General features: G+C 52.0%; 9 protein-coding genes across 9 annotated transcripts; 6 read left to right on the top strand and 3 right to left on the bottom strand.

The window, feature by feature from the left end:
* Positions 1–917: 917 nt before the first annotated feature.
* On the top strand, positions 918–2,218 carry SCP_1603230 (WD40 repeat-like protein; the record flags this gene model as incomplete). The annotated part of the gene is made up of 7 exons (XM_027764771.1): positions 918–1,181; positions 1,234–1,372; positions 1,432–1,579; positions 1,629–1,688; positions 1,742–2,001; positions 2,045–2,070; positions 2,123–2,218. 7 exons carry the CDS (start codon positions 918–920, stop codon positions 2,216–2,218), a joined length of 993 nt encoding a protein of 330 aa, XP_027620572.1.
* A 5,216-nt stretch (positions 2,219–7,434) lies between these two features.
* Positions 7,435–8,034, top strand: SCP_1603220 (hypothetical protein; the record flags this gene model as incomplete). Its single annotated transcript, XM_027764770.1, has 1 exon — positions 7,435–8,034. The coding sequence occupies one exon, from the start codon at positions 7,435–7,437 to the stop codon at positions 8,032–8,034; it is 600 nt and encodes a 199-aa protein (XP_027620571.1).
* Positions 8,035–8,575: 541 nt separating this feature from the next.
* On the top strand, positions 8,576–9,072 carry SCP_1603210 (hypothetical protein; the record flags this gene model as incomplete). Its single annotated transcript, XM_027764769.1, has 5 exons — positions 8,576–8,614; positions 8,663–8,719; positions 8,773–8,874; positions 8,925–8,962; positions 9,009–9,072. The coding sequence occupies 5 exons, from the start codon at positions 8,576–8,578 to the stop codon at positions 9,070–9,072; spliced, it is 300 nt and encodes a 99-aa protein (XP_027620570.1).
* Positions 9,073–9,868: 796 nt separating this feature from the next.
* Positions 9,869–10,670, bottom strand: SCP_1603200 (hypothetical protein; the record flags this gene model as incomplete). The annotated part of the gene is made up of 4 exons (XM_027764768.1): positions 9,869–9,927; positions 9,991–10,049; positions 10,097–10,227; positions 10,281–10,670. The coding sequence occupies 4 exons, from the start codon at positions 10,668–10,670 to the stop codon at positions 9,869–9,871; spliced, it is 639 nt and encodes a 212-aa protein (XP_027620569.1).
* A 1,962-nt stretch (positions 10,671–12,632) lies between these two features.
* On the top strand, positions 12,633–14,208 carry SCP_1603190 (hypothetical protein; the record flags this gene model as incomplete). Its single annotated transcript, XM_027764767.1, has 5 exons — positions 12,633–12,667; positions 12,717–13,002; positions 13,056–13,206; positions 13,256–13,608; positions 13,669–14,208. The coding sequence occupies 5 exons, from the start codon at positions 12,633–12,635 to the stop codon at positions 14,206–14,208; spliced, it is 1,365 nt and encodes a 454-aa protein (XP_027620568.1).
* Positions 14,209–18,432: 4,224 nt separating this feature from the next.
* SCP_1603180 (hypothetical protein) lies at positions 18,433–19,177 on the top strand (the record flags this gene model as incomplete). Its single annotated transcript, XM_027764766.1, has 2 exons — positions 18,433–18,496; positions 18,555–19,177. 2 exons carry the CDS (start codon positions 18,433–18,435, stop codon positions 19,175–19,177), a joined length of 687 nt encoding a protein of 228 aa, XP_027620567.1.
* Positions 19,178–20,384: 1,207 nt separating this feature from the next.
* SCP_1603170 (hypothetical protein) lies at positions 20,385–20,903 on the top strand (the record flags this gene model as incomplete). Its single annotated transcript, XM_027764765.1, has 1 exon — positions 20,385–20,903. One exon carries the CDS (start codon positions 20,385–20,387, stop codon positions 20,901–20,903), a length of 519 nt encoding a protein of 172 aa, XP_027620566.1.
* A 1,377-nt stretch (positions 20,904–22,280) lies between these two features.
* SCP_1603160 (hypothetical protein) lies at positions 22,281–22,454 on the bottom strand (the record flags this gene model as incomplete). The annotated part of the gene is made up of 1 exon (XM_027764764.1): positions 22,281–22,454. The coding sequence occupies one exon, from the start codon at positions 22,452–22,454 to the stop codon at positions 22,281–22,283; it is 174 nt and encodes a 57-aa protein (XP_027620565.1).
* A 2,014-nt stretch (positions 22,455–24,468) lies between these two features.
* Positions 24,469–25,423, bottom strand: SCP_1603150 (hypothetical protein; the record flags this gene model as incomplete). The annotated part of the gene is made up of 3 exons (XM_027764763.1): positions 24,469–25,107; positions 25,169–25,302; positions 25,357–25,423. The coding sequence occupies 3 exons, from the start codon at positions 25,421–25,423 to the stop codon at positions 24,469–24,471; spliced, it is 840 nt and encodes a 279-aa protein (XP_027620564.1).
* Positions 25,424–25,532: the final 109 nt, after the last annotated feature.

Here is a 25,532-nt window from a genome sequence, read left to right as displayed (position 1 = left end):
TCGCTTCATCGTGCAGTACACGCATACATGCCACGTCGAGGGTGGAATGAGGGGCGCCTCTGAGCAATCCACTCCCGTAGTGAGCAGAAAGTCTCGTCGATACAACGCGGCTGCGACACCAACATCCAATCTGAATTCTGCTGAGGCACACGCTACTGACAGTAGGAACGCAGTGGTGTGTGGCTCTTGTCAAGATATATGGCGTTGTTCTAGAAATACAGGCAATATACCTTCTTCCGCTGGGTTTGACGTCGGGATAGGGGCATTTACAGTCGCAGACGCAGGGGAAATTGCAGTCAAAATTCACGACATGGGGAGGAAGTCCCGATATAGGGATCATGTGACGAAAGGTGCTGGTTTCCGTGCCGGCGCTGAGTAGCGCTTTGGGAAAATCCCGCAGGACTGTAAACCCGGCGACTGTAAACGCATCGAACGCTAGAGCCTCACGAGGTAATCTCGCAGGCGTTCCCGCCAAAATCGACCCCATTTCAGCCAGCTGCGTGCCGCTGAATTTACAGTCACAAGGTGCCAATTTTCGTTTTCCCTTCCTTCCGTTCTGCTCGGCCTGTGCTCGGCAAGTTGTGGCTCACCCTCGGAATGGTGTTCCTGCCCCTTCCCAGCCGTCTATGGCATCCGGACAATATGTATTCATGTCAGTAAATACACTAGCACATTATCTAGGTAGAGATCTATTTTTTCCCTCCCTCAGTGCCCGCCTTTTGAGCCATACTGCCTTCCGCACTGCGGGACTTGGCAGACATCCTTATGTAAGCTTCCGCGCGACTGAAGCCTTTCTTCAAACTATTCAAATATATAAACTTCCGCACGTGCCCATTTGCTGCGACAACACGTGTATGCCGAGACGGGGCCGTAAGTAATGCCAGTAACGCCCGCGACTACACTCGGGCGATACACACATGCCTCTCCAATACAGATCCACATCGACTCTAGTTGAAGAACATACAGACGCCATCAACTGTGTCGCATTGAGCCCGGATGGGTTGTTTGTTGCCAGTGGAAGCACCGACAAGCGAATTGTCGTCTGGTCTCTTTCTTCTGGTCAAGCCATCCATCGGCTTGTTACTCATTCCGCTGTGCTTTCTCTACTTTGGAGATCTAGCCCTTCACGCATCATCTGTGGGACTGCGGATGGGACGTTGATCACGGCTGCTTTCAACGAAGTAAGTGCAGCATCAGTAATCAGTCATACTCTCCAACGGTTGCAATTTACAGGAGAATATCTACGTCTCTGGCTTTAGTGCACATTCAAAGCCCATCGAGTGTTTATCACTTAGCAAGGGTACCACCGCATCCCGCCACCTCGCTACGGCAGCACACAATGTCGTAAATATATGGTCGTCGGTTGAGAACGGTAACGGTAACGACAGCGGAACTTGCCTCGCGATATTTTCGCTAACAGTTCTTTGCAAGACACATATTGGGACTACGGTGATACACTCGATGCACCCCCTTCTACGCCATACAGCGCATCACACTCTGTCATAATAACATCAGTTCAGTGGATGAATGATCCCTCTGCCGATTGTCTTGTCACCGCATATCTCCACCACGGGATAATGTGAGCAACCCTGTTTATAGCCTATGCTGGATCTTATTCCGCATTGCAGATGCTCGAGACGGGGCACCGGATCGATCGAGGTGCTTTGGTCCATACATCTACCCCTATGGTGCGGTTGATTGAGATACATCAAATTTTGAAGATATTCATTTGGGCCTTCAGTGGTGCTTGCAACATATCTCCGGCCAATGATACGTTGGCAGTATGCAACATCACATCTGGATTTGACGTATATGCGATTCCATCTGGCTTACGACGCCTAGTATTGGAGGTGCCAAGCGAGCCTCCTGGCATGGCCCTTCCAATTGTCTACATACACAAGGGGACCATGCTTCTCGGAGGAGCATCCAACGGCAAAGTGCGCTTGTGGGATGCTCGTAGCGGGGACATCGTACAGACGCTGCGGTACCATGGCAAGTTCGGTGACTTCGTATGCTTGTAGTATTAACGTGCTCATCTGATCAGATCCGTTACTCATCCAATGTGTTGCGGTGTGCCCAGGGCCTGTTGTAGTGTCAGTATGAAGCTCAAACATATTTTCAGGAAAATCCCGACACATTCCTTCTTGCAACGGGAAGCAGTGACCCAGGCGTACCAAATTCTATTCAGGTTTGGGAGTTGAGAGATGTTGCTGAGTGATGTTAACCACAACACAGCCGTTTGTGTCATGATACGCTAATCATTAATATCCTCTACTTCATTCGCCTGCGGTGCAATATTAAACGTGTATACATCATCGTATTGGATGCGATCGCCTTGATATTTAGGGTTTCTTTGGTGCCACCGTCAATTGATTTATCTGCTTCCCGACGGTCGTCTACTCCCATGGCTTATATCAAGAGCACTCTGCATCGTACAGTAATTCATTTGGTCAACCAGAAATTGGAGTCTGACGAGCTCAGAGCTTATGGCAAGCTGTCGGAAGTCTGACGTTCGTCGTGGAGACTTCAGCCACGTGCGGCGATGCGTGATCCAACGTTGACCGACTCGGAGAGTACTCGGAGTCGGTCTACTGCCGGCCTGCGAGCTGTGGGACGACACGACTGCCATGCGCGGGCTGAGACGTGGCCCAGCTGGGCTGTCTGCCGGCGCAGGTAAAGCAGTGCGTGGCCCCTGAGGCAGTGGCGTTGCCAGGCGTGTGCCGCTTAGACAAGACACCCTTCCGTCGACACGTTGGCTCAGGTAAAGTTTGGGTAAAGTAACGTTCGACCTTGGACTCTGTATTCAAGCTTGTTATGCCATATGGGACAATTACTCTATTGCGAAAATGTCACTCAGAGTTGTTGCTCACGAGCCATCGCCTGGGGTTCCCTGGGTTTCCAGTTTCTAATGATTTCGTCGTATAGTATTTTGCTACCACCGCATCCGTCACATCTATTATTGCAGCACGTCATCACCTTGAATCGACTCGGCTAACGAGAGGTCAGGCGAGATCAGGATCTCTGCAGCTCGGGACTTTCAAAGTTGTAGTCAACAGAATAGCATAATCTGGGGGGTTGTTTCCGTAAGAGAATCGCGTCGTCGACATGCAGGAGATGGAGGTACTTACATTCTGGATTATACGATGACCACCTAACGTTACTTATAGATGGAGATGTTCATGGAAGTATCCTGGAGGCAATCAAAACGCGAACGCAGAACTGTTCTCTTCCTTCAACGGGTGAACCCTCTCCTCCTTTAATGTGTAATTGTGCCTCTCTTACGGTCAAATCTGGACAGCATCTCTGCGCGAGATGCAGATGTCTGCACGACGCGCCGTTGCAATGGACAGTGAATTTTGAGAGGTGCGCCATAATCTCTCACCATCGAAGATCCTGAGATCCCCAGTTGTTGTCTACACACAATGTCTGACCCCTCCCACATAATCTCCACAGTAACCACGACGGTGCAACGTCTTACACATGGCAAGTGTTTCGTCCGCAGTGCGTTTGCTCAGAAATATCTGACAAATCAACGGCAGGGTCTCGCTCCCCCGTGCTGTCTTCACGAATGCAGGGATACGTCCCTTGTGATATTGCGCCTCAGGCTGGATTATTGTACCGATGAGAGCAACAGAGCGAAAGGCTCGGGCTCAGTCTGTTGAGTAGCGTCCCACCGACGGTTACCTGGCTTTGTTACTGTATCAACTACTTACTCGCCCGGGCGGGGCGAAACTGACGCGTTCTCCGAGGTCGACACACGTGGCGGGCCCACAGTGTCCTATCCTCTTCTCCGTCTTCTGCTAGGCGCACCTTCCCTTGCTTTTTTTTTTTGAATGGATCCGCGCATCGTCGTGAACAGAGGCTGTTTTGAAGTGAGTATAAATTGCAGAATGTGATGGGCCACATGCTGAACACCATGCAGACGATCTCAAATGTTTTGAGCCGGGATCCCACTCTGTGGCAGCGTGTCAAGTGGAACGATTTCGCTGATGACAAGCATGTCTTAGAATACGTCTAGACGTTTTCACACAGATGAAACAGCTTGGATTTCATGTTCGCGGCAATCGTGGCTCAAAGTATCGTTTAACCCTTCCCAAACACATGTCGCGCAAGGTTCTGATCGTGCACAGGGTAAGTTTTCTTTCGACGTTCACGAGTACTCGGGTTTTTCACATGTTTATAGCCGCACGGTGCCGAGTTTCGCCCCGACGAGTTGCGGATGTAAGTAACCTTTCGTGTTCTTCGCGGCTAGCTCACATACTTTTGAACTACAAGAAAAGCTCCCGTCTTTGTATGGCTGGAACGAGGAGAGATTCGTTAGAGGGTGAAGTAGGCGGTCGCGTACATAGGGAACGAATATTTGTTGACCCCTCCTAAGTATGACACAGGATGTCCTCAGAGCGCCCTCACCAGTCATCCAGCGTCTGCCCTTCCACAATCCTCTAAGTGCGCCCTCGTGCCATGGGCGTACCTAGGATTGCCTCACGCGGACCATATCTGTAGCTAGAACTTTCCGAGCGCAGGCAGTGTTTGAAAAATGGACCTGAGCGATAGTGCAGTACATAGCACAAACTGTGAACGACGTGTTTTCCTCAGGCATAGGAAAGGAAGCCCATCTGAACAACTTACGGAGGTGAGGAATCACGACGAGCACACGCGCGTCCAGAGTGACTAGAAGGCGGGGGTTCTATCTGTCTACAGGGGAAAAAAGAAATGGGCAGTTAGTATCTAGCTTAGCGAGGGATAGGAACACGTCACAAGAATGAGATAAACTCGTTACCTTGAGAGAGCGATGTGCTTGCGAGTGTTGCGCCCTGGACGCGGCATCGGAACGGAGGATTGGCACTAGGTGCGGCGGTTGTGCACTTCTGCGATGATTAGTGGCGATACGAATTAGCTCGCACCAAAACCAGGGAGGCAAGGGGACTCGACGACTTACAGTAAGCACGCGAAGCCGCCTCCCATGGTGGGCCGTGCTCAAGTCTTCAAAGCTTCAAAGCTTCAAGCTACACGATCGCGTGACCGCCATGATCTGCACGTGCCCACTGCAGTGTCGGGCCGTGTCCGACCTTGTCCAACCGTGTCCGAAAGTGTCCGACCTCCTGCGACCTACGACGACAGCACGACTGCCAGGCGTGTGCTGAGGCGTGTGGACCACCTGGGCCATACGTCGGCGCAGGTAAAGCAGTGCGTAGCTGCGTAGCTATGGTCCCTGAGACCGCGGCGTTGCCAGGCGTGTGCTTAGACATGTCATCCTCGAGTTGACACGTCGGCGCAGGTAAAGCAATCGTCGGTTGGGTGTGCTGTTTTCGTTGTCTGTCTTTTCAGCCGTGAGGGCGACAAGCCTAGCCGGATACTGGTTCTCTAGGGCGCAGAAACTGAAAATGAATGCCGCTTTCCGCATCATCGACTTTCCAAGTTTGATTTTTCTCTCGCGAGTTCCTTTTTTCCTCCTGCAAACTGTTACACCGATGATCAATGACCTCCCGCTGCCACGGTACTCTCCCGCGTCAATTTCGCCTCCCGCCGTCGTATTGCCCCCACGACACTGCCGCTTGGCGGGAGACGTCGAGGGCGGGGTCAACGCTGGAGTTGCGTCGGGGGTCAAAGCGTCTGCCGGAGACGACGGGGGGAAGACGTACTACTGGTCTTCGCGCGTGGGTAGATCTCGGCATGTCTGTGAGCCCCATATCGCAGCCGTCTCCTCTCTGGCAGGAGCTGGACTGTTGTGCATATTTGGCAATGACGAGCATTTGGAATTCGACATATCCCTCTGTGCTAGACAGCCCTCCAGAAAGTGAGTCGGAAGGTGGGTGAGATGGTCTTCGCATTTCTCTCTTCGTCGTTTGACGCGCGCATACAGCTTGCCGGAGGGCTGTATGCATACCATGACACCGAGTCGGACGCGCAGCTAGACCGTACGCTCGCGTCCAACGTCTTGGCAGGTGGAGCACGTCGGATTGTCTATTCGTCGTGGTTATCTGGAGTTGGTAGAGTTGCCACCTCTCGCAGGAGGCAGGCCTCGCCAAGAGGTCTTTTTAGCGTATGTTGCGTACGGATGAAAGCCATAGTGAAGCTCGGATATCCGCACGATGTAAGGGCTTTACTCTGAGTCCCACCGCCTGGTTGTCGCCCCACGACTTTTGTTCAGACGTCCGAGTTGCTGTGCGTGTGTAAACTCTACAAGTGGGCGCATGAGACGCAACAAAGGGTTTGGCAGAGTTCTCATGTCTGGCTGCGAGAGAGGTTCTCCAGGTCTCGGCCCCTTACGATTGGCAACTCGATGCTGTTCCGTCAGGGCATCCCTCAAATTTCAGTGCGCGTACTGTCAGAACGACAGCGGCAGGCAGTGATGGGCCTCCATAGTTGACTGTATGTGGGCAGAGCTTTAGGTTTGTCATTGATCCCATCCTTAATGAGATCCTGTACAGTACTAATCCTCGTTTGTATTGCTCGCGCGCGAACTCACCAAGGTTTGCCCAAGCTTGCTGTCCGACGCCGTCTTGAGCTAGTGCTGCTAGTGCTGCTAGTGCTGCTAGTGCTGCCGTCGTCTGTCGTTATCAGTACGTCGACATATGTCGTGTTTCTTGGGGTACGTCGCATCACTGACCGAGCAATACCAGGTATGGCGCCTCGCTGATAGAGCAACACCTTGCCACGGGTCACTACTGACTGTATTGCGCCCATGTCGTGCAGTGGGTTTGCCGGGTATGCGCCCACGCCAGCGACTATATGAAAGCGACTGCCCGCAGTAGGAGTCTCTGGGAAAGTAGCTAGCGTCGCCACCAGGCAGTGTACAAGCACAAGCTGTCCGATGGATCTGCTTGCTTCGCGGGCCAGATCAAGAACCTGCACAAGGACGGCGTGGTCGCAATTAAGCGGAGATGTGCGATGGCATGTGGCGAGGGTGAGGGCTCGCCAACGTCGTCAGCGCTGCACGTAAGCGGTGCGAGGTACGTTTCCTCGAGGCTGCGCACGAGGCGTTCGTCGAGAACACTGAGTGAACGACGACACACTGCTCTCCTGCGGGAGGACGTCCGACCCGTGCAGAATGGATGAGGCATAGAACATTAGTACTGTCACCGAGGTGAGCTGCGATATCGTGAATTTGCAAACTGTTCCCAATCCTTTATATAATTGGTGTAATGCCTGTTGACGAGTTTCTGGAATTCCTGCCGAAGCCTGATATGTCCGCGATGCCCCCTGCTGTGCAAGCATTCAAAGATCTGCCGGCAGAAGCTGAGCACAGGCAGCAGATTATTGAACCATTAGTGCGGTATTTAGATTTTTCTGTCTATCACAAATATTAAATTTGTACAGATTATTGCCCTCAATGGTGTTGGAAGAGGCGCCACGAAGTCGCGGCCAAGATGTCCTGGATTTGTCTTCATAGACACAACCTCGTTCGATGTGAATCGCGGAGAGATAGGTTCAATGAATCCCCATGTTTCCTGCCTCTCCGAAGAAGATATTGGCTCGATGAACCCAAAATCGACAGTCGCGAGCTCTATTTCTTGCGCCGACCTGTATATTGACGTCCAGCAGCATCCTGGTCTGGACGCCTTCACAGATCCAGCTCAAGGCAATGATCGCTCTGCTCACGATTTCATTCTGAATATCTACGATGAACGAACTCGAAATCGGGCCGAACGAGGGCTGGGGATGAACATTGCGTGCGCTCGTCAGCATCGCAGCTTCTACTTCTCTGTTGCACTGTCTGGATCGCGCGCCCGGCTTATCCGCTGGGACCGTGCTGGAATGATCGTCTCAGAATCGGTCGACCTGCATCATGATGCGCAGCCTATCTGCGAATTCCTGTGGCGGTACGCCCACGCCTCGCAATCACAGCGTGGCCACGATCCTACTGTTCAGCCTGCGATGAAGGAGGAAGAGAAGCTCTTCAGAGAATCAATCAAACGCCACGTCAAGTCCCAGCTTGGTCTTAGGGACCAGACCACGCTGGCGGCTGCCATGGCGGAACACTTACCAGCCAGGAATTGTGGCTGCTGTTACCATAGTCAACAACAGTTCTGAAGAACGCAGACTCCTGATATACCGACCAGTGGTCTCGCCTGTCTGAATGATAGGTCGAGGAACTACAATCAGCCCTCGCGCCGGGAATAATGTACCTTGTGTTTACCGCCCTAGTGTATTATCTCCAAAGCTACGCAGCCTTACACGACGAGTTTTTAAACCTTCAATAGGAACTTACAGAGATCTGACCAAAACGTGACAGGCTCTTTTACATCCCTGTAGGAATGACATAATGTTAATGGCTATATGATGCGGAGCCTCGGTATTAACTGGTCGATGGGAAAAAATAATCTAGTGAGTTCACTTGGTCGAACGTACCACGAAGGCTCCCTCTGCTATGTGACACTGGGAAAGTTGTCCCTGTGTAAGTGTACCGCAGATCGCTGATCTGGGACTTCTCGCTCCCCCGACTTTGACTCTCGCCGTCTACGCTCACCAGGCGTCCAGCGCCAGTTGTTCCCTATCCTCTGCCTGTCCCCTTTCACCTGCTGCTCGATTCTTCGTTCTAGTTTCTTCTCTCTCGTCTGCGGATATATCGACCATGAATGGGACGATCGCCCTTCGCGGCCGACATTATAAAGTAAGTTGAAGGTCTATTGACTCGGTGTGCTCTGAATTCATCTTGCAGACTGTCAGGAGTATATTCCAAGCGCAAGGATCCGTCGGATGGCGTGAACTGGTGGAAGTATGTTGCTTTTGAGTGCATTTTGTGTTGCATTCAGCCTAATGATCGCGCAGGCCTTTCAGAGTATGAGCTTTAAGGTAAAAGCCACAAAGGGCTCCGTTCATAAATTCAGTCCGCCTAGCACGATTCCCGGGCGCGCTTTTACCTGGCACAAGGTAATGTTTCTCAGTGTCCAGAAGGGCTTCGGGTTTCTGACATAGTGCAGCCGCACTCTTCGCAACTACGCCCGGATCATCTGCGAATGTGAGTTTTCTCCAGAGCTCGCCGGTGCTAGCTAACGCGTTTTTAGATTGAGGGGAGACCTGTCCCAGCTTTACCATTGGAGGGTCGAAACGTTCGTAAGAAAGAAGTGAAGCAGAGGGGTGCATTTGTAGAAAACTTCGTGAAATGAAGATAATCATGCGCGCGCGCGATTGAGAACAAATAGACTGCGTAGATCTTCATAATTATAATCCTTTCACCGACGGATTACTTGTACCTTTGTAGATTAACCCTACTGTATCTAGATTACCAGATCCGATCACTCACTCCACGCGAATCGCGGCCGGCAGTTGCCGTTCCAGGGAGTGCATTCTTGGCACTTGCGATGTTTGGCTGGGCGACCGCGCGCGTACCTCCTCCTCGTCTTCTGTTTGCTTTCACTGCTTCGCCAATGGCGCCGTTCTCGTTTAGGTGCTTTTGCTCCGCGTTACGCGAGCTCGGGTCTCGGATTTGATACCATCGCTAAAGGCACAGGTTGGCTGAGAAATGCCAGAAAAAACCATACACTCTTCCATAGGTGCGCGGTCGCTCTGCCCATGTTTATAAATTGTCACAGCCGAGAAGGCGGCTGTAGATTTTCTTATGCTCTATCGGTACTCTTCTGGCGAGTCGCCCGAAATATTAATTGTTGCAGAAGCGCTGGGTTTGCCTTGCGCGTCATCATCCCCGGCGACGCTCTGCGCCTTCGCCAGTGTCGAGCGGGAATACGAACGAATTCCACTGCATTGTCGCATGTCGTGAGCGGGCTGGTTTTTGGGATTGCAGAGGCGCTCAGTATGTGGGTATCTATTTTCTATCATCGAGCGCGAGCTTTGTTCCGTTGCAGATCTCGAATTCTGGAATGGCAATCTGACTCCCACCCCACAGCTCCTGTCGCCCCAGGACGAATCACCGTGTCCGCCTGGGAACATCCGCGCACCCTGCCCTGTAATCGCGGTACGAGTGGGCTACAATCCACACATTGGGAGTCAGCAGAATTCAGGAAACATATAGGCATACAAAACACGTACATAGGACACAATCGGCAGGACTACTGTCTCCCCCTGCACGGCCTGCCTCTTGATAGTAGCTACCAAAGTCGTCAAGAAGAGCTAGAAGGGGTGAGAGAAGGCCTACTTTTCAAGATCCTTCGGCAAAGAGTGATGGATGACGAAACGAACTGCCTCCCAAGTTGTCAGACACATTCTTCTGAGATCGTGTGAGAATGCCATGCCGTTGGATTTGTTGATACCCATTCCGAACGCGTTCTGCGCAGAACATTTAGCAAAATTGGTCAGACGACGATGAGTGATCCAATTACTGTAGCCACTATGATTTTGCACTTTCCGTCCTGCCACATATCTTGGTTATGCTGCCTCTCATTCTTGTCCATTGTCCCATGGTAGGGGAATGCCGACAAGTGATGAGCATTCCGCAACTCTGCAGCAATGTGCTCGCATTTCTTTCGACTTGTAGCGTAGATGATACCGGTCTGTCCATTATAGTTGGTTCGAATGAATTCGACAACGTCTGCGAGAACGGCACCCTTCCATTTCTGTCGAACGACGTAGTTCAAATTCGTGCAATTATGGGATTCTGTCAAGCGGAGGCAATTAGGCATCCCGAGACGATCAATAACATCGTTGACTGCTTCCGGAGGAGCTGTCCCAGTAAGTGCCATGATCCGAACTTTGGGATACTCGATTCGCATGAGGTTGAGTGCTTTGTACTAGAATTAACACATAAACCATCAGCAGTCTACACTGAAGGAAAAGAGGAGAAGCAGAGTCTCGGAATTCTCTTCCCCACGTGGGGATCCAATGTGCCTCATCGAAACTGCACAGCGCTATCACATCGTTCTGATGCATCATAGGCATGGTATTCCTCATCGCAGCACTAAACTGGAGTCTCTCTGGTGTCACGTGTACGCCAAGCACGGTCTATACTTGGTTTTGAGGCGCGCCATGTCCGCAGCAGTGGGTGCCTTCCCGTAGGTTTTCTAAATCATAAAGCGGACTATGAAATGCCCCACTGTGTCGGAACAGCAAGATTTGCGAGACCGTAACGACGTGAGTCGACCCCCCCTTCCAGATATAAGGTTTAGAAAGGTCTCACTTTGTTCACATGCTCATCGGAGATCAATTGGCCGACGTGCCGGAGTGATTTAGAGACGAAATTTAGCTTTAGAACGTCTCTAAACGGCTACATCAGCAAAAGTCAACTTTTGGTTACCTCCATTTAGCTCCCTTATCTCCTTAATTAAGGAGGTCTCCGTTCTTAATTGGGCAATTAATGCCGATAAGGGTGACTAATGGAGGAATAAGAAAAAGGATCTCCTTATTTTTCCTTAATCAAGGGTATAACACCGGTAAGCAAAAGTTGACTTTTGCTGATGTACAAGGCATCCAGTTTCTTTGTTATCTCGATTTGATTCAAACACTAACATAAATATGTTCTGGCACGTGCACGAGGCTACTGTAACTGGTGGTGAAGTCCGAGCGATCTGTCGACGGTCCTGCGGCCCAAGAGTCGATAGGCAGTGCGCAAGGGAGCCACAGAACAAAGAGGTGAGCGAGAACAGATCGCATCCCGAATACTCCACCACCACCGCCACTTGTCGCTCGACGCCTCTCACAGGCAGAGCCTCCACCCGCCGTTCGGCAACCAGTCTACTAACAGTGATATGCTCTATATAGGAAGTTGAGGACGCAAGGAGTTAATTACGAGACAAGAGAGGGTAGATACGGAGGGTAATCTGTACCCGACGTGATAGGTGACAGCCCATCCGTTACACGGATACAGTGGGCAATACTTTGGGAACCTTTCTACCGACCTACGACGCTATATGGCTGGTGAAGGTGAGTACTTCAAGCACTCTGTGGAACGGTTCGCAGATCCTGAGCCCACCGATGGAGGTAATCTCATCACGCAGAATGTTGCCTGCTACTTGTGTGCACTTCCTAAACCTTTCAAGGACTTACCCAAATGCTGGAGATGTCAGCAGGGATTAAGGACTGGCTGTCATTTTGTTAGTAAGTTGTCGTATCCTTCTAGATGCCACAAACTTGCTGAAGTGATCGCAGAATGCCGAACTGTTGTAGACGCCAATTATCGTCCTACCTTCCGTTATCCTGCAGAAGCCCATCCTGTGTTTCCTCAAGTCTTCAACAGGGCATTGTCTTCCGATGTTCTTGTTTTGAAACAGGTACGTCTTAATTACTCCAGCTCACAGGGTATGTTCCTACGTGCATTGTAAGCGAGCATGCGCGGAGGTATTACTTCCACTTCTCCTGGCTGAGCGGTCCCATATTCAACAAGAACGGAAAATTCACCGTCAAAGGGAGCTGAGCGTTCGGGTTACATGTGGTAAGTTTCACGTTGCACTCCTTCCTTCCTGAGGAATGCAGTAGTGATATGGGCGACCAGATGAATGCTCAACTGAGCTGTTCTGTCAATCGTGGTTCTGTGTTGATTGTGGACGAGAAATATGTGTGCTGTGTAAATTGCGTGTTGACGAGGTATGTGCACATCGTGCATGTTATACTTGCTGACCACCCCTGTGCAGACCTTCTTGGGAACGTGTCAGTGCCAGGCACTGAAATCAACGTCGAGCTCAAATATGGTTCCTATGAGTCGATTTCAATCCAGTGAGCTTGATTGTGCTATTCAAGAAATGGAGGAGGTCTTGAAGCAATATCCGAAACCAGTGTAAGTGTGTCACTGAGTCACTTCGCTCGGTCCTTACTATCCTGCATAGTGGGCTTGAGAAGATTCAATTTGATCATGTCCCTATTTTTTCCGTCGTGGGCCTACAGTTGTCGATGTTCCAGGAACCATGGAGCCACGGTGTACCCGTTGTGGTCACACACATCGATTCTGTTTTTCAGGGCAACTGGGGTCCTGCCTATTTTATAGAGAGCTATGGATCTAGACCAGTTGTGGTTCAGGATTGCGAGACGGAAACAACGCGGAATACTACAGTCAAAGACTTCTTTATGAATTTCGGGATTTCTGATAGAAGGTCCTCCATCCTGAAGCTTAAGGTATGTACACGATTGAGTGTCCCGAGTTGATTACGATGCCTGACCGCTTGTAGGACTGGCCTCCCCAAAAAGCATTCAGTACTGAATTCCCTGAGCTGTTCAAAGCTTTCATAGATGCTGTGCCATGCCCTGATCTGGCACGTTTAGACGGTGTCCTCAACTTGGCTGCTCACTTCCCTCTGAATGGACTTGCTCCTGACCTAGGTATTACTCCAAAAATTATTCTCGCTCACTGAATCTAATCTCCCTGCAGGGCCCAAAATGTACAATGCTTTCGCGTCCCCTCAAGACAATGAGCATCATGGCTCCACGAAGTTGCACATGGATGTGACCGATGCGGTCAATATCATGCTGTGGGCGGCAAGTAATCACGATGGAAAAGCAGGTTCTGCACTTTGGCATATCTTCCCAGCTAGTTCAGTGGCAGTCCTTCGTAACTTCCTTCGTGAGCATGGATTTACTGCATTGGGAGATCCAATACACTCTCAAAGCATGTATCTCACACCGGGATTGCTCGATCTTCTTGCAACGTATGGGGTCCGACCGTATGTGATACACCAACATCCGGGGCAAGCCGTCTTCATACCTGCAGGTTGCCCTCATCAGGTTTGTTTATTCGTCGGGCAGAATATGTTCATCTCTTACATCTCATTTTCGTGACTGTAGGTCAGCAACGAGGTGGATGCCATCAAAATTGCATGCGATTTCCTCTCGATAAATAATGTCAGGGAAACTCAGGAAGTAGTATCCCAACTCCGCTACCAGCGCCTGCAGAGTGGTTTTGGGGATGATGTTCTCCAGTTCTTCACAACACTCTGGTATACCTGGAAGTCACTTTCTCATATGTCTGAACTAGTTGCAGTCCCGGACATTTTCATTGTCGGAGGTGATACTCACTCGGAACCCCCGGCTACTAGCGAAGACATTCTTGCGGAGGAGCAAGAGAACGCCCTCAGTTTCGACACCCTTGCCATTACATCGCCGGGTACTCGACAGATTCATGAGATTTGTTCGCCAACTGCATCACACCTCACGCAGGGTAGGGATACCTTGTCTCATCTCGAGGAGAAGAAGAAGAGACGAAAGGAGAAGAAGCATGCAAAAGCCCACTCGCAACGTCCCCAAAAGCCTGGATTTGACTTTACCTGTCCGATTCCTCATTGTGCTGGTTATTACCATAGAGCCGGCCTCCTTGACCATTTGTGACCATACTTTCTCTCTCACTTATCGCACACACTGAAACTTGTCGTTCACCAGGACAAGAGTGCACCGCAATGTGTTTCGCATGGATGAATCGGCCGTCGCGAAAATTCGGCGGCCAAAGAAAGTCTCCGACGAGGAGTTTACGCGTTGCATTCGGGATGCTTGCTCGGGTGTTTAGGGGCGTCTGGTAGAGTGTACCCGTGCTGTGCTATGGCCAATGCCTTAGCTCAACTGATAATTTCCATACAAAACCATTACATGCATTCTGACGAAGCGGTAGGCATAGAGGGTGAATATTACATTATGAGCAAGTCCGTGCAATGTAGGTGAGAGTGTCTGAAGTCAAGAAGCATAAGATGAATGGGACGAACGCCAACCGGTACAACTGGATTCATCCCCGGGGAATGGATCCGGTATGCAATGTAGCGGGTTTGCGTGGCGGTCTGGTTGATCTATCCTGAACCAATACACTGCCAGTAGTACGGCGCCCTGTGGATTTTGACAACGGGCTATACACACCCCTCCCTGATTGACTGATCTGCCAATCTCCGCTCGGAAAGACATGCATGCAAGGCGATATTATATTGATGGATGTTCTTGCGAAACTTCTTTGCGGCATCGTCACCATCAGTGAAGATGTGTCGAACCAAAGGAGGAGGTCCTTCTAGAGCTGACAGGACGTCCTGTCCACGACCGCAGCGCGTCCGAAACACCGTGCGGTGCCTTCGAAGAACCGAACACCCTCTCCAAAGGAGGCCTATCTGAACAACTTACGGAGGTGAGGAATCCTGCCGAGCACCCGCGTGTCCAGAGTGACTAGAAGCAGGGGGGGCTATCTGTCTACAGGAAAACATGGAAATGGGCAGTCGGTCAGTATCCAGCTTAGCGAACGAGGGATTAGGAACACGCCAAAAGAATATGGATGCAGACATCATCGTGGAGATAAACTCGTTACCTTGAGAGAGCGATGTGCTTGCGAGTGTTGCGCCCTGGACGCGGCATCGGAGCGGAGGATTGGCGCTAGGTGCGGCGGTTGTGCACTTCTGCTGATTAGTGGCGATATGAATTAGCTCGCACCAAAACCAGGAAGGCAAGGGGACTCGATGACTTACAGTAAGCGCGCGAAGCCGCCTCCCATGGTGGGCCGTGCTCAAGTCTTCAAAGCTTCAAAGCTTCAAGCTACACGATCGCGTGACCGCCATGATCTGCACATGCCCACTGCAGTGTCGGGCCGTGTCCGACCTTGTCCAACCGTGTCCGAAAGTGTCCGACCTCCTGCGACCTACGACGACAGCACGACTGCCAGGCGTGTGCTGAGGCGTGTGGACCACCTGGGCCATACGTCGGCGCAGGTAAAGCAGTGCGTAGCTGCGTAGCTATGGTCCCTGAGACCGCGGCGTTGCCAGGCATGTGCTTAGACATGTCATCCTCGAGTTGACACGTCGGCGCAGGTAAAGCAATCGTCGGTTGGGTGTGCTGTTTTCATTGTCTGTCTTTTCAGCCGTGAGGGCGACACGCCTAGCCGGATACTGGTTCTCTAGGACGCAGAAACTGAAAATGAATGCCGCTTTCCGCATCATCGAGTTTCCAAGTTTGATTTTTCTCTCGCGAGTTCCTTTTTTCCTCCTGCAAACTGTTACACCGATGATCAATGACCTCCCGCCGCCATGGTACTCTTCCGCGTCAATTTCGCCTCCCGCCGTCGCATTGCCCCCGCGTCACTGTCGCTTGGCGCGCATTGTCGAGCTGCACCGCCTGCATGGTGGTGGATTGGATTCATCATGCGCGTCCATCGCTTCGTTCTCTGTTGTAGACGATGCTGACGTTGACAGATCTCACCACACAAAGGCTACAGCAGTAGACGTACATCAATGCCCAAGGCCTCTGCTGATGCTCTGAAGCTGAAGTTGATCCGCAAGATGCACGACAGGTTCGGTGGTCACCATGAGTGAGCGGGCAGATGTGCAAATACCGGCACGGCCACACAGAGGAAGTGATTCTCAACCTAGACGAGACGGTGAGTACTGCGGTTACCTTTACGCGACTGTGCTGTAAATGTGCACTTACAGCGATCCGAACCTCTCGACAGTTTCTGGAAATTCAACCGCTCTCCGTATAACTTCGGTAGGTCTCCGACACATGTTGTTGTTTTATTCGGACTGTTTTCATCAGTGAATCTTCCTGTCGCTATCTCCGGCCCCTTCCATATTTATTTATCCATTCTCTCCTATTTTCATCACTGTCACTGTCGCTACCGCCTGTCAATTTTTGTCATGATTCATGTACCCGTCCACGTCCACGTCCACCACATCTATGTCGCCGTCTGTTTTTACTATGCCGTTCGCATTCTCTTTTATATGCGCACTCCTCCTGCTCAATCGAGCAAGTATTCACTCATTGTGGTTCGCTCAGGGATCCAGAAACCTATGTCGCACTGGGGAAAGACTGCTAGAGGTCGATCTCCTGCCGAAGAGCATAACGTGTACTCGGTTAGGCCGCGGTTTGACGAGATCGCGCGTAAGTGTACCTCGGCCAATGTTGTACCGACTTTACAGTCGTTCGAGTGGCGCTCGACTCCCAAGAACATGTGCGTTTTCCTTACTTTCATGCACGATATAGTCAGAGACCGGAAGACTGCCTCTTGTTGAATGACGTGGACCACGAGGCCGACGTCAGGCCATTGTCCTCCGCTGCACGAGTGGGCGGTCGTCAATCATGTGTGCTTCGAACAGCATCATGGCTTCGATGGACTGCCGGTATGTACGTCGCACCGTACTCGTCTCTTGACAACGCCTCATCCATCTACCTCTGAGGTTCATTGCCTTTGTCGACATGTTGCTTGTATGCCTCACTGGCAGTGAAGTGAGCCAAAATCTGAGCACCTTTTGCCTCGTCCACGAGAGGATTCAGAGAAACGATACATTTACCTGTAAATGCACACTCCAGGTGCCCTCTGGCGAGGCAATGCCGGAGGTGCGAGGCCAGTGGTCGGGATAGAGCAACGAATGAAGACCTGTTCCGCACATGTGAACCCTTTTCTTAAAAACTTAAGAGGTGGGTATACATCTGCATGCGACATTCGCCGAGATATCGTGCTATGATAGAAACGAGACCATGACCATCTTTCCGACCATCATTTCTGGAACAGGTTGCTCACAAAACTCCCGTATAAACCTTGTAGATGTGTTAATTATGCTATGCGTCGGGTGCGTCTGTTGCGACATCACGATATCCAGCCGTAGATAGCCTTCGACGGCCGGCCACTCCCTACCAAGAAGAGAATCGAATCCTCCTGGGAGCAGAATGAGAGAACTTATCGCGAGCAAACGTGCTCGCTGCCCAAGGCAAGCATAACGAAGTACGAGAGTTCGATGAGTGATCTCCCCTGCTCACGTTTGGGTATGCGTCTGGGCCCTGGGTACAGAGAGCGTGCGTACCTACGTGGCGACGCGGTACGAAGCTGACGCGCAGATGGCTTATGGAGTGAATCGGGCTCGTCTACGGCATACTTACGGAGGGTTCAGGTCTGCTCGCGTTCGGCTGCAGCCGCGTTCTGTTCAAGCTCGACACGACCGCGAGCCGCGTCACGTGTATGGACGCGTCGCTGACGTCTCTGGAGGGTATCTCCTTCCTGGGTTGGTCTGAGGTGTAGTTCCATGCCATGGCCATCCTGAGCGGGTGCGACTACCTGCCCAGCATCCCCGATATCAGCCTGAAGACACCGTGAGTGCTGTTGCGCAAGTACAAACGGCGGAGAACGTGGTGCGCGCGTTGAGGCCTGGAGGGGAAGGAAAAGGTGCCGAAGGCTACATTTGAGGCATTCCGGCTCACCAAGGTGTTCTTGCACCAACGGGTGTACGACCCCATGCAGGAGCGGCTCGTTCACCCGAATGACCTCCGTGACGAAGAATGGGATGACAAAAAGGAGGCTTTTGTTGGAGGGTGAATCTCTGATGCCTCCTTCCTACGGAAGATATCAACCCATCCTAGTTCCCTCGGGCCCTGGAGGCCATCCCGATAAATGTTAAGAACATCAGTCGTTCGGTCATTCGGATAAGGATAAAGCCAACGATAGACGTAAAGAGTCGGTGAACCTCCGCTTGGTGGGCTGTTGCTTTTCTTCCGTAAGTCCGACATTTCACAGGGAGTTTGTGATCAATTTTTTTGCGCCTTACATTCACAGTACAGAAGCCAAAAGCGGCCGCTACACCTGAGAGTCGTTCACGAATGAACGGCGCGCAAGCGGAGAAAAGTTCTGCGAAAGCGGTGATTACAGCGGGGCGTTCTAGTGGTAAGCGGACACTAGCAGAGGTGATGGAGCAGGATATGGCGGTAAAAGAAAGAAGCAGAAGAAGATTCAAACCCTGCCTCGAGACCTATTTCCTCGAAATTCTTCTGTGGGGCGACTCCTTCGCCGCAGTCCAGGGGCAAAAATTCCAGTTACGAGAAATTATCCCCCAAGGCGGGCCCATCTCGTTTGGTGTATGACGACGAAGACAAGGAGAACGAGCCGATACTTGACAATGACGATATTTTAATGGACGACCCAGATCCTGTGCAGCGGAAAGACAAATACATATGTCCGTCGCCGTCGTTGACACGGTTGGATACCCCAGTACTCTCCTCTCCACTACGGCCTACAAGTGCATCGCAGCCGTATAGAGACAACGAGGGCGGCGACTTTGGCGCAGACGTACTCTCTAGCCCGCCCGTTGTCAGATCCAGAACGGGATGGTTCTCATGTGATACTGGAGATGGAAAGGAGGGTACAGATGCTATCGGAGCAGAGTTAGTCCGCAATGCACCATCGCTGCATGAGGACAGCCAGGAGGCACTAGGGCAGCCTGTGGACTCCGAGCCCGATCTCCGAGACACCTTTGGAGAGTGGGATTGGGACGACGCGACAACATCGTCATCACTGTTTTCAGTACGCAGCGGCAGTGCTTCGTTGCCAGTCGCCCCAGATGACTAGGCAGGCTCGTCCACGAAGAGGCGGCTCTCTGCAAAGAGGAGACGGTGGACGTGGACGATCTGGTGGCCGTAATAGACTCGCGAGCAATCGCGGCGCGGAATGAGGTGGTTCCCTTCGGATGTTGGGAGAAGTGGCGCGCAGCGGGAAGCGGGCAGCTGTCGGCGAACAGGGTCTGTTCATTACCGCTTCTCTTCTCGACGGTAATTAATGAAGCTGATAATCTCATTCATTGGGAGAAATTTGCACCGTTGAGGTGCAGAGAGACCACGATGACACCAGGTGGATGACTTGAAAGGCCGTTGCAAGCTCGATCACATTCCGCTCATGCTGGCTCGAAGCGGAAACGAGTACAGCAGTAGGATCTACATTTAGCAGTCAGGGGAAGGCTAGTGTTCGTGGAAGAGGCAAAGACGACTCCCAAGACGAGCCTTCACGACGCCACTGTGCACGGCCTGGATCTGCAAGCTCGAAAAAGGCGGAAGGCATGAAAGCGACTGCCAAGAATAGGCTGACGGAGTTCAGGTGGGTATAGATGGCCTGTTATTGTGTGCGAGTGACCTCACGAACTTGCAGGTGGATGGCAGCTGGATGACCGTTCAACGTTCAAGTTCTGACAATCCGCGCAAGATCTTTGATATTCGACGAAGGGTGATGTTGAGTTATTGCGAGGGCGTACTATCGTCGAGTCTATTGTGCAGGTTACGCCATGGCTTGGTTCCCACGTGGTGCACGTCCCGTCCAGCTGCCAGCAGGTCCACGAGGCTACCCCGGGCCCGCGCTCAGCACGAGAACTAAGTACGCGGCGAGAATGCGCGCGAGGGACAAACGCAGACGGCGAGGTTAACTGTCTGATATGTAAGCTCGAACATCGCACACTGTTTGACGTGCTGGATTAAACTTCCTCTTGATCCAGCTCGGTCTCGCCCGATGGAAACTTTCTATCCATCTCTCGCTCGGCGCAGTCGAGGGCTTTGACCGGGCTCCAAGCTTTCTAGTGAGCTCTCGGCAGAAGCTGAGCACAGGCAGCAGATTATTGAACCATTAGTGCGGTATTTAGATTTTTCTGTCTATCACAAATATTAAATTTGTACAGATTATTGCCCTCAATGGTGTTGGAAGAGGCGCCACGAAGTCGCGGCCAAGATGTCCTGGATTTGTCTTCATAGACACAACCTCGTTCGGTGTGAATCGTGGAGAGATAGGTTCAATGAATCCCCATGTTTCCTGCCTCTCCGAAGAAGATATTGGCTCGATGGACCCGAAATCGACAGTCGCGAGCTCTATTTCTTGCGCCGACCTGTATATTGACGTCCAGCAGCATCCTGGTCTGGACGCCTTCACAGATCCAGCTCAAGGTGATGATCGCTCTGCTCACGATTTCATTCTGAATATCTACGATGAACGAACTCGAAATCGGGCCGAACGAGGGCTGGGGATGAACGTTGCGTGCGCAACGGAGGCGTGCGCTCGTCAGCATCGCAGCTTCTACTTCTCTGTTGCACTGTCTGGATCGCGCGCCCGGCTTATCCGCTGGGACCGTGCTGGAATGATCGTCTCAGAATCGGTCGACCTGCATCATGATGCGCAGCCTATCTGCGAATTCCTGTGGCGGTACGCCCACGCCTCGCAGTCACAGCGTGGCCACGATCCTACTGTTCAGCCTGCGATGAAAGTGTCCGACCTCCTGCGACCTACGACGACAGCACGACTGCCAGGCGTGTGCTGAGGCGTGTGGACCACCTGGGCCATACGTCGGCACAGGTAAAGCAGTGCGTAGCTGCGTAGCTATGGTCCCTGAGACCGCGGCATTGCCAGGCGTGTGCTTAGACATGTCATCCTCGAGTTGACACGTCGGCGCAGGTAAAGCAATCGTCGGTTGGGTGTGCTGTTTTCGTTGTCTGTCTTTTCAGCCGTGAGGGCGACAAGCCTAGCCAGATACTGGTTCTCTAGGGCGCAGAAACTGAAAATGAATGCCGCTTTCCGCATCATCGACTTTCCAAGTTTGATTTTTCTCTCGCGAGTTCCTTTTTTCCTCCTGCAAACTGTTACACCGATGATCAATGACCTCCCGCCGCCACGGTACTCTCCCGCGTCAATTTCGCCTCCCGCCGTCGTATTGCCCCCACGACACTGCCGCTTGGCGGGAGACGTCGAGGGCGGGGTCAACGCTGGAGTTGCGTCGGGGGTCAAAGCGTCTGCCGGAGACGACGGGGGGAAGACGTACTACTGGTCTTCGCGCGTGGGTAGATCTCGGCATGTCTGTGAGCCCCATATCGCAGCCGTCTCCTCTCTGGCAGGAGCTGGACTGTTGTGCATATTTGGCAACGACGAGCATTTGGAATTCGACATATCCCTCTGTGCTAGACAGCCCTCCAGAAAGTGAGTCGTAAGATCGCGATTTCCTCCCCGTGGTGGACATAGCTCCGGGAACGCGGGACTACGCAGGATTAACACTCGCGGACGTTCATCGCACAGTGCGCAACATATTGACATCAGCTTGTTTGATTATCCTAGAGATCCAAGGACATTCCCGGTCAGGCGGATGCAGCGCCTTCAAGGCAGAGGTTAATTTCTAAATAGGGTGGAGGTTTATTGTCGCGAAAGTGAGATGGTCTTCGCATTTCTCTCTTCGTCGTTCGACGCGCGCATAATGTCAGCCTGCGACCTAGGACGACAGCACGACCGCCAAGCGTGTGCTGAGGTGTGTGGACCACCTGGGCCATATGTCAGCGCACGTAAAGCGGTGCCTAACTATTTCCCGTGAGACCGCGGCGGTGCCAGGCGTGTGCTTAGACGTGTCATCCTCGAGTTGACGCATCGGCGCAGGTAAAGCAATCGTCGGGTTGGGTGTGCTATTTGTCGCCTTACCTTCTGTTCTGGCCGCGAGGTGGCTTGCGCAGTCGTAGCGTCAGCGTGATATAGTGAATATTCTCCTTGTCTGTCTTTTCTGCTGTGAAGGCGACATACCTGGCGGGATACCGATCCTCTAGGGCGCAGACGCTGAAAATAAACGCCGGCTTCCGCTTCGTCGAACTCCCAAGCCTGAGTTTGACTTTTATCTCGTAAGTTCCTTTTCTCCTGCTGCAAACTGTTGCGCTAACGATCAATGACCTCCCACCATCATGGTACCCAGCCATGTCCATGTCCCTACCGCCTGCCAGGTTTTGTCATCGTTCATGTACCCGTTCATGACAATGACCATGACCATGACCACGTCCACGTCCGCCACGTCCACGTCGCTGTCCCCTTTCCCTATTCCGTTCCGAACGTCTTTCATATCCGCACTCGTTCTCAATCGAGCCTGTATTCTCTCGTCGCGGTACAGCTCGTTCAGGGATACAGGAACCCTCGGAAAACTGCAAGAGGTCTCATCTCCTTCCGAAGGGCCCGTAGTTTGACGAGATCGCATGTAAGTGTGCCTCCCTCAACATCCTACCCGCTTTACAATTGTTCGAGTCGCGCTCGACCTTTGAGACGTGTGCATCTCACTCACTTTCATAGGTGTTCCGCAGTCGCGTGTGCCACACTCATGCGTACTCCGCTGGGATTGCTCGCAGAGCCTGCTGTGCTCAGACCTAGGCTTCTACTTCCCAGTGCGCGAGATCGTAGTCTGAGAGCTCGTGCTGAGTCTGCCGGAAATGAGGAAAATCCTCTTCCCACTGTACTGTCATGACTAGGGACCCTGCAGCCCGAATACATTCCCGAACGCGGCACCGTCGGGGGACTTTGTCGACATGGAGCACCTTGTGGCAAGGCTGGTGCAAGTCGCATTCCCCACCCTGCGTAACATCTCACTGGGTGTTTACCTGTGGGACGGACAAGTTCCTCAGAGGCGGCATTGCCACTTTGAACTTTACATCGCTGTATGTCCATGTCCTCTCCGTCCTGTCCCTGAATCGATCGATGACGGCATCCCTGGACTTATCAAAGGTGCCAAACTTCAATTTCCTACTTAAGCTCTCATCCTCCGCGCGCTCATACCCTTCGTGTTGGTGGCCAGCGTGAACTTCCATGTCTTATCACATGAGAAGAGCTGCTCCTTGGAAGAGTTTTAGGCTGTTGATCACAGACTCGAGGCTTGTGCCCTTCCTTGGGTGCGAGGTGAGCGCGTGCGGTAAGCGGCGGCGTGCCGAGCTGGGCTAGCCTGGGCAGGCACTCTACCTTGAGTATCCCAGGGCGTGCTGTGATATTTCGATGGCATTTGCTATTGAATGATCACGAGCGATGCTTGCGCTGCATCCCGGGGTGCAGATCCACTCTCACTCGACGCCGCCCAATCATTTATCCACAGTCTCGATTTCCCATGAACGCGAGTAGTTTCAGGCTAGAACTAGAACGACACGGTTGTTATTAGCCATTACGGGCGACGCGGTCTTCCCTCCATCCACAGCAGAGGCATTTTGCAAAATAGCTATTGTGTGAAATATAGGTATAATGTATTTTGAAAAAAGAAAATTCATTATGCCAGGGTTAGAAGGTTATTGCAGATTCTAAATAGATTCTATTTAGGCAATATATTTTATGGGTAGGGTACACATGACATGACAAGACAGACGATAGGAGGACAGGACGTGACGGGACACGGCAGACATGACGCGGGCAGGACAAAGGGACAGGACGTGACGGGACAGAAGGACAGGACGTGATGGGACAGAAGGACAGGACGTGACATGACAACCGGACATGACAGGACATGACAGGACATGACAGGACAACTGTTTTTTCCAGGGAAATCCTTAAATAATTTCCTACATGTTTTTCCCTGGGAGTTATTTTCATTGGAAGATTTTAAAACTTTTCTTCGCTTATTTCCCAGAAACAAAAGGGAGAAATACACAAAGATTTTCCCCCTTTTTTCCCACGACAAAAACGAGAAAAATGCACTAAGTATTTCCACGCCCCTTTTTACCTCATCATTTTTCCACGGGAACAAAGCGGTAAATGTTTTGTTCTTTTCCCCGACATTTCCCACCGCATTTCCCGTGGAAACACTTTTTTGATTTCCACAAGTTTTTCCCCGTTATTTCCAGTGGAAAAAAGGGGCTATGCGTCCTGTGTGGCGCAGTCTCTCAGATGAAAGGTTAACAACCCTATACATACTGCTGATCGTATAACACCTTTTACAAAATAAATGCAGACACTGGTGTGTTTTACTATGGTTCCAAGAAATGCTCCGACAAACACTCCAATAGATAGGATGCGACTCGGCCGGGATATGATACATAGTAGGATAAAGACTGTTGGCAACGCAGATAGAAAGATGTGACAAACACTGGTTCTTCTCGCACGGGTTAAGAGGATTGTACGTCGTGGTCCTTATGGACCCCTGGCGAGAAACGCACGACCTTGCGGCTCACCAGCTCCGCAGATCCCGCGTCATCGTCTGACGAGTTCGTCGTCACCGCTGGACTGGACGCACGCGAGACCGAGCTTTTCTTGCCCGGCAGCAGCCTGGACATGCTCAGCTGCAACCGAGATGGTATGATGTGCACCGACGGACTCCGGCTCGATCGCGGTGTCGACGGCCCATTTGAGGTGAGCGTTGATAGGGACAAGTCGGATGTCGTCGGCGTCAGGGGTGCAGACGCCGGCGCGCTGTGCACCAGTAGCGCCGACGGTCGCTTTTTGAGCGAAGACCGAGCAGGAGTGAGCAGGACGGACGCTGAGTTCCGACGATGGTGGCCGTTCGGGCGAGGGGCAGGCGAGTAGCCGTACGACACATGGGAGTCATCGGAGCCGTCATGATGCCGACTATGGAGGTGCGATAGCTGGCTGGTGATGTGCACGGGGCGCAGGTGCGGTGTGCGCGAGATGTGCAGACCCATAGCGATCTGCTCTATCGTCGGACGCGTATCTGGCGCGTCGGAGAAATTGTATCGCGAGGGGGTGTGTGGAATACTCTCCTCGGGAGTTGAGTACATTCCCCTGTCCTGTAGGTTCGATGGTTCACATACGCAGCTCAAAGGCAGTGACCAGTAGAAGTACACTCACCACTGGACTCATATCACGTCTCCTCTGCACACTGAACGACCTCTTCACGCTGTTCACAATCCTGGATGCCGTGTTCCGCGCACTGGATCCGCTAGCACCAGGGCTATCAACGCTCAAGCCGAAAAAACGGTGATCTGCGGGTGACCTCGTCAGTAACATTCAAGGTACTTGGGAGTAAACAGCACTACCACGGCTGTCTGCGCCAGCTGTGGCCGGCTTGCCAAGTCGACGGCGAGGGGGGAACGGGTCGTCCATAGGGGTGATAGAAAGTCAGACAACAGTTACAATATTGAGTTGCTCAACGCAAGAGAGAAATGCAACGGATGGTGGAGGAGCGTGAGGTTGGACACAGTTGAGCAGACGA

Source organism: Sparassis crispa (assembly GCF_003851025.1).
Source record: "Sparassis crispa DNA, contig_000015F, whole genome shotgun sequence".
Taxonomy (NCBI): domain Eukaryota; kingdom Fungi; phylum Basidiomycota; class Agaricomycetes; order Polyporales; family Sparassidaceae; genus Sparassis; species Sparassis crispa.
Note: the sequence above shows the minus strand (reverse complement) of the source record. Positions and strands in the feature narration are given on the sequence as shown.